The sequence below is a fragment of the Scyliorhinus canicula genome, chromosome 27 (assembly GCF_902713615.1).
Source record: "Scyliorhinus canicula chromosome 27, sScyCan1.1, whole genome shotgun sequence".
In the NCBI taxonomy this organism is placed as follows: Eukaryota; Metazoa; Chordata; class Chondrichthyes; order Carcharhiniformes; family Scyliorhinidae; genus Scyliorhinus; species Scyliorhinus canicula.
Window position 1 is genome coordinate 17,854,002 of NC_052172.1, and position 14,877 is coordinate 17,868,878.

The following is a 14,877-nucleotide window of genomic DNA, read 5'->3' on the forward strand; positions in this document are numbered from 1 at the left end:
GGTTGTTAGAGATCAAAAGGAAGGCTTAAATTGTTTTACCCAGAAGAAGATGCAAGATATTTAGGCTCGAAGACGATGGCAGCCGTCTCTGAGTTTACAATGAATAAACTCTGAGTGACCCAAAGCCCCAGAAAGGTGTTGTAAGGTATTGGGTAAACCGTTGTTCTGTAAATATTCTATTTACTTTATGGTGAAAGGGAGTTGGAGCCAAGGGTAACTATTTATCATTTCTACTTGGATGCAAGGGTAATAATGGGTTTCACGTTGTCATGGGGAAGAGGCCATTTTTAATATCAGGTTACAGGATTCCCTACAAGTCAATGAATACCACAGACAGGTGGCAGTTTTGTGTGGTCAGGAGAAAGAAGAGGCTGCTTGACTTTGCAAACGACTACAGCCAGAAGGTAGAGAAAGATGGTTTCTAGTCAGACATGCATCCCCAGCCATCTAAAGATTCCGGGAGTTCCTATAAACTCTGACAGGGCTGGACAGACTGAATGCTGGGATATTGTTTCCTCTGGGGGGCTGGGGGGGGCGGGGGTGGGGGGGGGGGGGGGTTGGTGGGGGGGGGGGGGGTTTGTCACGACACTCTGGGCTAGTGCGCAGTCAATTCCATCCTCACTTTCCCTGGGGTCACAACACAAGCGAATTAACCAACAATACATTAAAGTATCCAAAATATTTGGCCCTTGCCTGCCCAATAATTACAGTCACCAGGTTTGTAAGTTTAAACACAATTACTGTTCATTTATAACAAGAGCTACAATAAAATATGCAGCAAATACAACTGGTTAACTCCTAATTCCCTGCTTTAACTTGCCTCCCCCCCTCTACGTACACACACACACACACGACAGACAAACACAGAGAAGGAGAAAGGGAGTAAAAAACCTGAAATAAAAGTGAAAGAGAGTTATCCTTTCAAATGGATGTTTCGGAGAGAGAGAGAGAGAACCGACAAGTCTGAAACCTCTGTTAATCTGTTTCACCCCCACAACCCAAAGATGTGCAGGGTAGCTGGATTGGCCGCGCTAAATTGTCCCTTAATTGGAAAAAATGAATTGGATACTTTCAATTTATTAAAAAATAATGTCTTTTACCGATGCTGCCTTAATGATGTTAGCAGGCAATAAGGAAACTTATAAAATTAAGTGATAATATTACATCTGTGACCCCTGCTCCCTGTCACAGTCTGGTTGACTGTTGGTGGCGGAAGTGGATCCGCGTTTTGGGCTGAGATCCACTCCTGGGTTTTCTTTGGGGGTAGTTTGCTTAGCTCCGATCCGGTTCCTGGTTCTGTTCCATTCCGGCTCTTCCAGCTGGCCGGCTAACGCGATGGCGTCAGTGGGGCCGCGTCACGTGCTCGGCCTCAGGGGGGGTTCCCCCGGCGCGGACCAATCAGCGCGCGAGCGTCGCCGCCTGGGAAATTCCCGCAGAAGTAGCAAAAAAAAGAGAAACTGAAATAAACAGAGAGGCGCGGCCGGGGCGGCGGCGGCACAGCACAGACAGGGCACACAACACCCTCACAGCCCAGCACCGGGCACACAGCACCCTCACAGCCCAGGCAGCAATGAAGGGCAAGAAGCAGGAGCAGCTACCGGGGCTTCCAGGCTCCACAGGTGGGTGTCTCTCTCCTCCACCCCACCCCGTCCCAGCCTGACTGTCATTCTCTACCCCCTGTGTGTCTGTCTGTCACTCCCCCCCCCCCCCCCACCCTCCATGTGTGTGTGTCTGTCACTCCCCCCCCTCCTCCATGTGTGTGTCTGTCACTCCCCCCCCCCCCCTCCATGTGTGTGTCTGTCACTGCCCCCCACCCTCCATGTGTGTGTGTCTGTCACTCCCCCCCCACCCTCCATGTGTGTGTGTGTCTGTCACTTCCCCCCCCCACCCTCCATGTGTGTGTGTCTGTCACTCCCCCCCACCCTCCATGTGTGTGTGTCTGTCACTCCCCCCCCCCCCCCCCTCAATATGTGTGTTTCTGTCACACACCCCCCTCACCTTCCATGTGTCTGTGTCTGTCACTCCCCCCCACTCCATGTGTGTTTCTGTCACTCCCCCACCCCCCTGTGAGTGTGTGTCTGTCACTCCCCACCCCGTGTGTGTGTCTGTCACTCTCCCACCCCCAGTTTGTGTGTTTGTGTGTGTGTCTGTCACTCCCCCACCCCCCTTTGAGTGTGTGTGTCACTCCCCCACCCCCTTTGAGTGTGTGTCTGTCACTCCCCCACCCCCTTTGAGTGTGTGTCTGTCACTCCCCCACCCCCTGTGTGTGTGTGTGTCTGTCACTCCCCTACCCCCTGTGTGTGTGTGTCTGTTACTCCCCTACCCCCTGTTTGTGTCTGTCACTCTCCCACCCCCTCCTGTTTACATCTGTTTGTCACTCCCCCCCCCGTGTCTGTCTGTCTGTCTCCCCCCCCGTGTCTGTCTGTCTGTCTCCCCTCCCCGTGTCTGTCTGTCTGTCTTCCCCCCCGTGTCTGTCTGTCTGTCTCCCCCCCCCGTGTCTGTCTGTCTGTCTCCCCCCCCCGTGTGCGTCTGTCTGTCAGTCTGTCTCCCCTCACCCCGTGTGTGTCCGTCTCCCCCGCCCCTCACTGTCTGTCAAGCCCATGTACCTGGCTGCTCTGCACTTTCCTACCTAATGCCTGCCTAATGTTTCTTCCCCATTTCCCTCACCCCCTTGTCTGAGTTTGATGTTTGTTCCTGACTGACCTGCCCTATTGCCCCAGCCCTATCCAGCTGGACCTCTTCTCCCATTCTCGTTCCCTTCCTCCTCCTCTCCCACCCGTTCTGGCGGAGCGAGACGGGGACTGGAATGCGACAGAGGGGATGAATCGTGGGGCAGTCAGCGCGGGTGATGGGAGGGAAGTTTATCAACAGACAGTGGTGCGGTTTGCAAACAAATTAAAGGGCGCAAAACTGTATTTTGAAATTGCGAGGCGCTGCTGCAGGTCAGTGGAGCGTTGAGACTGTGCGAAAGATCAATCCTAGGTCACCCATCCCGAGAATATAAGATTGTCGCCGATTAATTCGGGTGAAACCTCTTTTACCCAGAGAATGGTGAGAATGTGGAACTCGCTACAGTATGCCGTGTTCGAGGCTTGTAGTACAGTAGCGTTTATGGGGAAGCTAGACGAGGGAGGAAGCACTAGCAGGATATGTTGGGGTGAGAGGCATAAACACTGACATAGAGTAGCTGGGCTGAAATGCGTTCACAGCACAAAAGCAGCTTCTGCAGTTGAAGGCATGTTTTAACCTAGTAAATGTGAACTGCGAATACCAGCGAAACAACAGAACGGAGTCGGAGGGCCAGCTGCAACGGTTTCAGTGTTTGCGGGCTCCCCTTTCTAAAAGAAACACTTTACTGAGCAGCAGCAAAGGACACGTCGAAAGTTGGCATCTGGGCTGTGATGTCTGCAGCGTGGTTTCTGGATAGTGCTGAAGAGGAGAGTTTGTTTTGTATGTGACTAGGCCTCGCCTGGTGTTACCCCATGGGCAGACCCGCGGCTGCCATGCGGCCGTGCTGTGCAGCCAACTTGGCTGGCATATGCCTTTGAGAACATTGTTCTTCTGGGCAAATGCCAGCCGGGTGATCAGCGCCGAATGGTTACAGCACAGGAGGCCATTCAGCCCGTTGTGTCATGCACCAGCTCTCCGACTGAGCGACTTACCGACTGCCGTTCCCCTGTAGTCCTGTGCATTCCTTCTTTTCAGATGATCGTCCAATACTCTTGAAAGCCGCGAATGAACCTGCCTCCGCCAGGCTCTGGGGCAGGGCATTCCTTTTTTAAAAAAATTTAGAGTGCCCAATTCATTTTTCCGATTAAGGAGCAATTTGGCGTGGCCAATCCACCTACCCTGCACATCTTTGGGTTGTGGGGGTGAAACCCACGCAAACATGGGGAGAATGTGCAAACTCCACACGGACAGTGACCCAGAGCCGGGATCGAACCTGGGACCTCAGTGCCGTGAGGCAGCAGTGTAACTACTGAGCCACCGTGCCGGGACACCACATTCCTGACCCCTGACCACTCGCTGCATGGGGGGGGGGGGGGGAAATCTTCCTTCTCGTTGCTCCTATTTGCCAACTGCCGTAAATCTGTGCCCCCTCTCGATCCTTCACCAATGACAACGGTTTCACCCCTGTCGACCCTGCCCAGGGGCCTCGCGTTTGCGAGCGTCTCCCTCAGACCTCCTCCCCACCTTCTCTGCTCTAAGGAAAATGGTCCCAAAATCTCCAATCCGTTCCGTGGTGGGGAAGCAGGAACCAGAATGTATTCTGGAAACGGTTCTTCCTCCTATTCGGGCTGTCTGTGCAAGATGTTGTGAGTTCCTCTTACCTGGCAAGGATGGGATTGAAGTTCACTGGCGAGGGTGGGATTGAAGTTCACATCTTCTGATGGGGCAGGTATTTTCTGGATGCTTGCCACTCTGGGCGCTTTAAGGCCCATTCGATGGAGCAGAACATTGTGATAACCTCAACGGTGGGACGGTAGACAGATTTCTGTGGTCGGTCAACAGTCAGAGACTCTGCGCCAATCTTGCTAGGTTCGTTTTGGGGCAGGTATCAATTTGAAGGGGAGATGGGAGTTTGTGTCAAAGTATTGAGGTTTTCTGAACCTTAATCCACTGTGAAGAAATATTATAATAAAGGATGGCCATTGTAGCTCCTCCATGGCCTGGTAAACCTCTCCAACGCTCAAATGAAACACTCCGGCCTGTAGACGTGGCTCAGTGAGCGGTGCTGGACTTGTTGGAGATGTTTTGTTTTGGGAACAGGATTATTTAGCATCTTTTGTCCGACTGATTTCTTGACTCTATTTTTTTTTTTTTTGCGGTCGATTTGCTGACTTTATCGACGGGTCTCTTTTTCAAAAGCCGAAGTGAGTCAGTTGCCCACAGGCGGGTGAGACCCGCCTCCTCTCTTGTTATTTTTAACCCAGGGAGAGCCTTCGAGAGCAAGCTGCCCGCCTCTGCCACTGAGGGTTGAGAGGAAAGGTTGACGGCAACCTTGACGTGTCAGTCAAAACCCGATTGAAATCTCTTTTTCCAGGCCAGTCTCTCTTCTCCCCCCCCCCCCCCCCCCCCCCCTGCTGTCAATGAAATGAAAATCGCTTATTGTCACAAGTAGGCTTCAAATGAAGTTACTGTGAAAAGCCCCTAGTTCCGGCGCCTGTTCGGGGAGGCTGGTACGGGAATTGAACCGTGCTGCTGGCCTGCTTTCAAAGCCAGCGATTTAGCCCTGGGCTGCAATCAACCTTGGCCTTGAATATATTCAATGACCCGGCCCCCATTTCTCACTGGAGGAGCGGCAAAGCTCCAAACAATGGAGCTCTCTCAATTTGACCCTTGTTCTAGACCCCCCACAACCCGTGAGGGGAGACATCCTCTCTCGACATCTACCCCCTCAGAACCTTGTACGTTTTAACAATTGATTTTCCAAATAAATCTTGTCCGCGCCGATCCTATCTGGTGCGTTTCTTTGGGTGTCTGTGCATGTCTCTCCACCCACTTCCTCTTCTCGCCCGAGTGCCGCTAACTCCTTGCTTTAGCACGGTTCCAGGGGTTGTGCCAACTCTTGTCGTTCTATCAGGGGCCTCACCGGGTCGCCCTGGCCAATACTGACCGACATCACACTGCATTCCGTTCACACACTGTGTTTGCCCATCTAACCTAGCTCCTGATCTGGCAATGACTTTTAAAATTCCACAATCAATCCGCAGCCTTTCCCCCCCCCCTCGCGCCCCCCCCCGCTGTAATCTCCTCCCAGCCCCCCCCCCCCCGTGTCCCCCCGCTGTAATCTCCTCCCAGCCCCCCCCGCTGTAATCTCGTCCCAGCCCCCCCGCTGTAATCTCCTCCCAGCCCCCCCCGCTGTAATCTCCTCCCAGCTCCCCCCGTGTCCCCCCGCTGTAATCTCCTCCCAGCCCCCCCGCTGTAATCTCCTCCCAGCCCCCCCCCGCTGTAATCTCCTCCCAGCCCCCCCCGCTGTAATCTCCTCCCAGCCCCCCCCCCGCTGTAATCTCCTCCCAGCCCCCCCGCTGTAATCCTCCTCCCAGCCCCCCCCCCGCTCTGTAATCTCCTCCCAGCCCCCCCCCGCTCTGTAATCTCCTCCCAGCCCCCCCCTGCTGTAATCTCCTCCCAGCCCCCCCCCGCTGTAATCTCCTCCCAGCCCCCCCCCGCTGTAATCTCCTCCCAGCCCCCCCCCGCTGTAATCTCCTCCCAGCCCCCCCCGTGTCCCCCCGCTGTAATCTCCTCCCAGCCCCCCCCCCGCTGTAATCTCCTCCCAGCCCCCCCCGCTGTAATCTCCTCCCAGCCCCCCCCCCTGCTGTAATCTCCTCCCAGCCCCCCCCCGCCCGCTGTAATCTCCTCCCAGCCCCCCCCCGCTGTAATCTCCTCCCAGCCCCCCCCCCGCTGTATCTCCTCCCAGCCCCCCCCCCACCCCCCCCCCGTGTCCCCCCGCTGTAATCTCCTCCCAGCCCCCCCCCCCCCCCGCTGTAATCTCCTCCCAGGTCTCCCCCCCCCACCCCCCCCGCTGTAATCTCCTCCCAGCCCCCCCCCCCTGCTGTAATATGCTCCCAGTCCCCCCCCCCGCTGTAATCTCCTCCCAGCCCCCCCCTGCTGTTATCTGCTCCCAGCCCCCCCCTGCTGTTATCTGCTCCCAGCACCCCCCGCTGTAATCTCCTCCCAGCCCCCCCTGCTGTAATCTCCTCCCAGCCCCCCCCCTGCTGTAAGCTCCTCCCAGCCCCCCCCGCTGTAATCTCCTCCCACCCACCCCCCCGCTGTAATCTCCTCCCAGCCCCCCCCCGCTGTAATTGCTGTAATCTCCTCCCAGCCCCCCCCCTGCTGTATCTCCTCCCAGCCCCCCCCCCCCCCCCGCTGTAATCTCCTCCCAGCCCCCCCCCGCTGTAATCTCCTCCCAGGCCCCCCCCCCCACCCGCTGTAATCTCCTCCCAGGCCCCCCGCTGTAATCTGCTCCCAGCCCCCCCCCCCCGCTGTAATCTCCTCCCAGCCCCCCCGCTGCTGTAATCTCCTCCCAGCCCCCCGCTGTAACCTCCTCCCAGCCCCCCCTGCTGAAATCTCCTCCCAGCCCCCCCGCTGTAATCTCCTCCCAGCCCCCCCCCCGCTGTAATCTCCTCCCAGCCCCCCCCCCCGCTGTAATCTCTTCCTAGCCCCCCCCCCCCGCTGTAATCTCCTCCCAGCCCCCCCCCCCCCCTGCTGTAATCTCCTCCCAGGCCCCTCCCCCCGCTGTAATTGCTGTAATCTCCTCCCAGCCCCCCCCCCCCTGCTGTAATCTCCTCCCAGGCCCCTCCCCCTGCTGTAATCTCCTCCCAGCCCCCCCCCGCTGTAATCTCCTCCCAGCCCCCCCCCTGCTGTAATCTCCTCCCAGCCCCCCCCGCTGCTGTAATCTCCTCCCAGCCCCCCCCCCCGCTGTAATCTCCTCCCAGCCCCCCCCTGCTGTAATCTCCTCCCAGCCCCCCCTGCTGTAATCTCCTCCCAGCCCCTCCCGCTGTAATCTCCTCCCAGCCCACCCCCCCCGCTGTAATCCTCCTCCCAGCCCCCCCCCCGCTGTAATCTCTTCCTAGCCCCCCCCCCCGCAGTAATCTCCTCCCAGGCCCCCCCCCCCCCGCTGTAATCTCCTCCCTGCCCCCCCCCCTGCTATAATCTCCTCCCAGGCCCCTCCCCCCGCTGTAATTGCTGTAATCTCCTCCCAGGTCTTCCCCCCCCCCCCCCCCCCCCCCGGCTGTAACCTCCTCCCAGCCCCCCCCCACCGCTGTAATCTGCTCCCAGCCCCCCCCGGCTGTAACCTCCTCCCAGCCCCCCCCCCACCGCTGTAATCTGCTCCCAGCACCCCCCGTTGTAATCTCCTCCCAGCCCCCACTGCTGTAATCTCCTCCCAGCCCCCCCTGCTGTAATCTCCTCCCAGCCCCCCCCGCTGTAATCTCCTCCCAGCCCACCCCCCCCCCCCCCCCCCGCTGTAATCTCCTCCCAGGCCCCTCCCCCCGCTGTAATTGCTGTAATCTCCTCCCAGCCCCCCCCTGCTGTAATCTCCTCCCAGCCCCCCCCCCGCTGTAATCTCCTCCCAGCCCACCCCCCCCCCCCCCCTGCTGTAATCTCCTCCCAGCCCCCCCCCCTGCTGTAATCTCCTCCCAGGCCCCTCCCCCCCCCGCTGTAATTGCTGTAATCTCCTCCCAGCCCCCCCCCCTGCTGTAATCTCCTCCCAGCCCCCCCCCTGCTGTAAATCTCCTCCCAGCCCCCCCCCCCCCCCGCTGTAATCTCCTCCCAGGCCCACCCCCCCTGCTGTAATCTCCTCCCAGGCCCCTCCCCCCACTGTAATCTCCTCCCAGGCCCCCCGCTGTAATCTGCTCCCAGCCCCCCCCGCTGTAATCCCCTCCCAGCCCCCCCCCCGCTGCTGTAATCTCCTCCCAGCCCCCCCCCGCTGTAATCTCCTCCCAGCCCCCCCCTGCTGTAATCTCCTCCCAGCCCCCCCGCTGTAATATCCTCCCAGCCCACCCCCCCGCTGTAATCTCCTCCCAGCCCCCCCCCCGCTGTAATCTCTTCCTAGCCCCCCACCCCCGCAGTAATCTCCCAGGCCCCCCCCCCCCCGCTGTAATCTCCTCCCAGCCCCCCCCCCCCTGCTGTAATCTCCTCCCAGGCCCCCCCCCCCCGCTGTAATTGCTGTAATCTCCTCCCAGCCCCCCCCCTTGCTGTAATCTCCTCCCAGGCCCCTCCCCCCGCTGTAATTGCTGTAATCTCCTCCCAGCCCCCCACTCCCGCTGTAATCTCCTCCCAGCCCCCCCCTGCTGTAATCTCCTCCCAGCCCCCCCCCCTGCTGTAATCTCCTCCCAGCCCCCCCCGCTGTAATCTCCTCCCAGCCCCCCCCTGCTGTAATCTCCTCCCAGCCCCCCCCCCCGCTGTAATCTCCTCCCAGCCCACCCCCCCCGCTGTAATCTCCTCCCAGCCCACCCCCCCCGCTGTAATCTCCTCCCAGCCCCCCCCCCCGCTGTAATCTCTTCCTAGCCCCCCCCCCCCCCGCCGTAATCTCCTCCCAGGCCCCCCCCCCCCCGCTGAAATCTCCTCCCAGCCCCCCCCCCCCCTGCTATAATCTCCTCCCAGGCCCCTCCCCCCGCTATAATTGCTGTAATCTCCTCCCCCCCCCCCCCCTGCTATAATCTCCTCCCAGCCCCCCCGCTGTAATCTCCTCCCAGCCCCCCCCGCTGTAATCTCCTCCCAGCCCCCCCCGCTGTAATCTCTTCCTAGCCCCCCCCCCCCCTGCAGTAATCTCCTCCCAGGCCCCCCCCCCCCCCGCTGTAATCTCCTCCCAGCCCCCCCCCCCCCGCTGTAATCTCCTCCCAGGCCCCTCCCCCCACTGTAATTGCTGTAATCTCCTCCCAGCCCCCCCCCTGCTGTAATCTCCTCCCAGGCCCCTCCCCCTGCTGTAATTGCTGTAATCTCCTCCCAGCCCCCCCCCTGCTGTAATCTCCTCCCAGCCCCCCCCTGCTGTAATCTCCTCCCAGCCCCCCCCGCTGCTGTAATCTCCTCCCAGCCCCCCCCGCTGCAGTAATCTCCTCCCAGCCCCCCCCCGCTGCTGTAATCTCCTCCCAGCCCCCCCCTGCTGTAATCTCCTCCCAGCCCCCCCCGCTGTAATCTCCTCCCAACCCCCCCCCCCCCGCTGTAATCTCCTCCCAGCCCCCCCCCCGCTGTAATCTCTTCCTAACCCCCCCCCCCCCCGCAGTAATCTCCTCCCAGGCCCCCCCCCCCCCGCTGTAATCTCCTCCCAGCCCCCCCCCTGCTATAATGTCCTCCCAGGCCCCTCCCCCCGCTATAATTGCTGTAATCTCCTCCCAGCCCCCCCCTGCTATAATCTCCTCCCAGCCCCCCCCTGCTATAATCTCCTCCCAGCCCCCCCCCGCTGTAATCTCCTCCCAGCCCCCCCCCCCCCCCCCCGCTGTAATCTCTTCCTAGCCCCCCCCCTGCAGTAATCTCCTCCCAGGCCCCCCCCCCCCCGCTGTAATCTCCTCCCAGCCCCCCCCCCCCCTGCTGTAATCTCCTCCCAGGCCCCTCCCCCCACTGTAATTGCTGTAATCTCCTCCCAGCCCCACCCCCTGCTGTAATCTCCTCCCAGGCCCCTCCCCCCGCTGTAATTGCTGTAATCTCCTCCCAGCCCCCCCCCTGCTGTAATCTCCTCCCAGCCCCCCCCCTGCTGTAATCTCCTCCCAGCCCCCCCCCTGCTGTAATCTCCTCCCAGCCCCCCCCCTGCTGTAATCTCCTCCCAGGCCCACCCCCCCGCTGTAATCTCCTCCCAGGCCCCCCCCCCCCCCCCCCCCCGCTGTAATCTCCTCCCAGCCCCCCCCCAGCTGTAATCTCCTCCCAGCCCCCCCCCCTGCTGTAATCTCCTCCCAGGAAACCCTGCTTATCATCGTTTGGTGGCTGTACTTTCAACTGCCTCATCTCTGGAATGCCCTCCCTAAACCTCACTCTCTCTGCCCCCACCCCTCCCTCTCCCACACACTCTCTGTCCCTTCCCCTCCGACCTCGGGTGACCGTCTGTGCGGAGTCTGAACCTTCTCCCCCGTGTCTGCGTGGGGGTTTCCTCCGGGCGCTCCGGTTTCCTCCCACAGTCCAAAGATGTGTAGATGAGGTGGGGGGTTATGGAGGGTGGGCCGGTGGGTAGGGCCCAGGTGGCTCTTTCAGAAGGTCGGTGCAGACCCAATGGGCCGAATGGCCCCCTTCTGCACTGTAGGGATTCTATGGTTGACTGGGAGGTTTCTGGCAGCATGAGAAGTTTTAATGGTGGAACTGCTCCCTGGGCTTCCGTTTGCTCTTGTGCCTCACTCACTGATATCTCTCTCTCTCTCCCTCTCTTTGTTTTTTTTTTCGCTCGAAAAGGAATGCTCTTTTTGTGGGTTGGTGCAGACTCGATGGGCCAAATGGCCTCGTTCTGCACTGTAGGGAATCTATGGTTCTTGTTCCTATATCTCCTTTTGTGGCTCAGGGTAACAGTTTGCCCACTAATGCTCCTGTGAGACCCTTTACGTTAAAGGCACTATATAAACATTCTCCCTTTTCAGGTTAACTCCACACTGACAGGGGGCTGGGATCGAACAGGGGTCCTCGGTGCCACGAGGCAGCAGTGCTAACCACTGCACCACCGTGCCGCCCTGCATTTGAGTTGGAATTGATGTTTTCATTCTTTTATCGCTTCATAGATTTCACTTGCTGTTTACATCGACTACACCCTTTCAATAAAGGGGATGTTGGTGGCACTCGGAGAAGGGATGGGCACTGCACAGATTAACCTGGATTTGTAGTCAAGATTTACTTTCTAGTCTTATTGGCAGAGTTACCTTATTGTGCTTAATGTGAGGCTGGGGGCGGCGGTGGGGGGGGGGGGGGGGGGGGGCGGGGAGGGGTTGTTGGCAGCGGAGATGATAAATGATTTCAAAAGGAAATTGGATTAGTGCTTGAGGAAGTAAACGTTTTGGGCTGCAGGGATAGAGCGGGGTTGCGAGGGGGTTTGTTGGATGGGAGAGGGGGGGTTGCTGGATGGGACTGACTGGTTTCTCTAGGGTCGGCACTAATTTAATTGGCTGACTGACCTTGTTTTGTGTCTTTATGGTTATAAGACATAGGGGCGGCACGGTGGCGCAGTGGTTAGCACTGCTGCCTACGGCGCTGAGGACCCGGGTTCGAATCCCGGCTCTAGGTCACTGTCCATGTGGAGTTTGCACATTCTCCCCGTGTCTGCGTGGGTTTCGCCCCCCACAACCCAAAGATGTGCAGGTTAGGTGGATTGGCCACGCTAAATTGCCCCTTAATTGGAAAAAATAATTGGATACTCTAAATTTATATTAAAAAAAATATGGTTATAAGACATAGATAGGGGCAGAAGTTGGCCATTCGGCCCATCGAGTCTGCTCCGCCATTCAATGAGATCGTGACTGATCTGATGTGATAATCCTGGACTCCATTTTCCTGATTTATCCCCATAACCCTCGATTCCCTCACTGATTTAGAAATCCAGTCTTGGGCGGCATGGTGGTGCAGTGGGTTAGCCCTGCTGCCTCACGGCGCCGAGGTCCCAGGTTCGATCCCGGCTCTGGGTCACTGTCCGTGTGGAGTTTGCACATTGTCCCTGTGTTTGCATGGATTTCGCCCCCACAAAACAAAAGATGTGCAGGATAGGTGGATTGGCCGCGCTAAATTGCCCCTTAATCGGAAAAAATGAATTAGGTACTCTAAATTTATTTTTTAAAATCCAGTCTTGAACATACTTCACGCCCCAGCCTCTACAGCTCTCTGCGGTAAAGAATTCCACAGATTCACTCCCATCGGAGAGAAGAAATTCCTCCTCATCTCTGTCTGAAATGGGCGACCCCCCTCACTCTGAGATTCTGCCCTCTGGCCCCAGACTCTCCCACAGGGGGAAACAACCTCTCAGTGTTATGACTATACTGCGAGGAAAACCATTTACAGAAGAAAATATATTTTTTTACTCATTGAGCACTTAATTTTTTTACTTCATTAGCTGTGAAGATAAAGAGGACGAGGGGGCAGAAATGGCAGCCAGGTGGCACAGTGGTTAGCACCCTTGCCTCACCACGCCAGCGATCCGGGGTCAATTCCGACCTCGGGTCACTGTCCGTGCGGAGTTTGCACGTTCTCCCCGTGTCTGCGTGGGTTTGCTCCGGGTGCTCCGGTTTCCACCCACACATCCAAAGGTTAAGTTAGGTGGATTGACCGTGATCAATGTGCGGGGCACAGGACCGGGTGGGGGAGTGGGCTGAGGTAGGGTGTTCTTTTGGAGGGTTGGTGCAGACTCAATGGGCCGAATGGCTTCCTTCTGCACTGTGGGGATTCTGTGATTCCAGGAAAAGTTTCTGGCAGGGTTATGCGGAGGCGGATGGTCATATGATGTAACCTCTGGGCCTTTATCCAGAAACACGTGGCAACCCCAGATATTCAATTCAGTTATTTTCTGCTTCTGTTGGCAGTCACTTTGTCTTCTCAATTCTACCCCCCCACTTCCAAAAGACAGGGTGCTGGATTCTCCTGTTTTTGGGACTATGTCCCCGTGCCGACTTCAAAACTAGACCCGCAGAGGGCTAGCAGGGACCCAGCTCTCGCTGCAGATACGGGCCCCCGCACCTCCGGGTCGGAGGCCGCGCACACGCACGGCGGTGGCCTCCAGTGGCCGTGCCGTGCTTCATGGCTGACTTGGACGGCGGAGCTGGACACTGAAAACAGACCACCCCGATCGGCCACGTGCCCGTCCGCCCGCACAAACATTGCCTGGCCGCAGATAAGGTCCGCCCTGCCCTCCGATCGTGGACCCGTTGCCGGTCCTGATTTCGGGGAAATGACTTCTCTGCCTCGGCACCGGCTGCGATTTTGGCGTCGGGGTGCGGAGAGTCCAGCCCCCCCCCCCCCAAAGCTGGCGGCGGCCATTCAGCCCCTCGAGACTGTCCCGCGATTCAGCCCGATTTAAATCTTCTGCAATCCTTGCCCCTCGCGGGTGGCTCAGCGGTAGTGCCCTCAGTCGATATTTATCCCTCGCACAACAACGTGGAAGAAAGTGGAGGCCTTGGAAATGCGGGATGTAAAGAAGTTTCTTTAAAATTCCGTGTCCAGTCCTTGAGACAAATGACGAGGGGGGGCTTGAAATCGCAAGAGGAAAAACGTTTTTTTTAAAAAAACGTGACGCCTAGAAAACAAAATGTCCGTATTTTGGCCACTTGGAACCTCCTCTAGAACGCGGGCAGGCAGCAGAAGGAGGGGATTGACCTGGCTAGCCGGATGACGGACGTGACGGAGTGCTTGCAGCGGATGTGTGAGGGTGGTGCAAGACAGACGGGGGTGACGCACGGTCAGATCATCTCCTGTAAGAGCAGCGGTGACGGGGCTAGAGAGTGACGAGCTGGTCGCCGTTAGTGGGAGCTTCCTGTGCGCAAATGGGCTGCTTCCACCAACAGTGGTGACACTTCAATTAAAAAGTGAACAAAGGGGCAGCACGGTGGCGCAGTGGGTTAGCCCTGCTGCCTCACGGCTCTGAGGTCCCAGGTTCGATCCCGGCTCTGGGTCACTGTCCGTGTGAAGTTTGCACATTCTCCCCCTGTTTGCGTGGGTCTGACCCCCACAACCCAAAGATGTGCAGGGTAGGTGGATTGGCCACACTAAATTGCCCCTTAATTGGAAAAAAAGAAGTACATTGGGTACTCTAAAATAAACAAAAACAGTTGAGTACAGGAACGGGCCCTTCGGCCCTCCAAGCCTGTACCAGTCACGATACCACGTGCTCCGTTGGCCGTAGCGGGATGTCCGTGAAGGGTCTCCTGACTGGCCAGGTGCCGGCACCTCGTGATGGGGTGGCCGTTCCTTGCTGTGCGAGTGTCGGCGGACAACTGGAGTGGCCGAGTGAGACACTCAGTTCGAGGGCAATTAGATACCCGCATGCCATGAATGGATTAAAAAAAATACCGTTGCTAATTCAGCATTGGGCAGGACGTTTATGTAGCTCGGTGTTAGCAGCACGGTAACACAGTGGTTAGCACTGTGGCTTCACAGCTCCAGGGTCCCAAGGTTCAACTCCCGGCTCGGGTCACTGTCTGTGCGGAGTCTGCACGTCCTCCCCGTGTCTGCGTGGGTTTCCTCCGGGCGCTCCGGTTTCCTCCCACAGTCCAAAGATGGGCAGGTTAGGTGGATTGGCCGTGATAAATTGCCTTTAGCATCCGAAAAGGTCAGGAGGGGTTCCTGGGATAGGGTGGAAGTGGGGGCTTGAGTGGGGTGGTCTTTCCAAGGGTCGGTGCAGACTCGATGGGCCAAATGGCCTCCTCCTTCACTGTAAGTTCTATGAGTGGCGCCTTTTGCTAATTGGCATTTGGGAAGGTA

At 58.1% G+C, this 14,877-nt stretch overlaps 1 protein-coding gene across 1 annotated transcript in view; it reads left to right on the forward strand.

Moving 5' to 3' along the window:
- The first annotated feature begins 1,398 nt into the window (after positions 1–1,398).
- Positions 1,399–14,877, forward strand: part of LOC119957971 (transcription factor RelB-like) — a 45,349-nt gene continuing 31,870 nt past the window's right edge. The window contains exon 1 of the mRNA XM_038786214.1: positions 1,399–1,619. Within this exon, the coding sequence (XP_038642142.1) occupies positions 1,571–1,619 (49 nt within the window). The 5' untranslated portion in view covers positions 1,399–1,570. The remainder of the gene's footprint in view (positions 1,620–14,877) is intronic.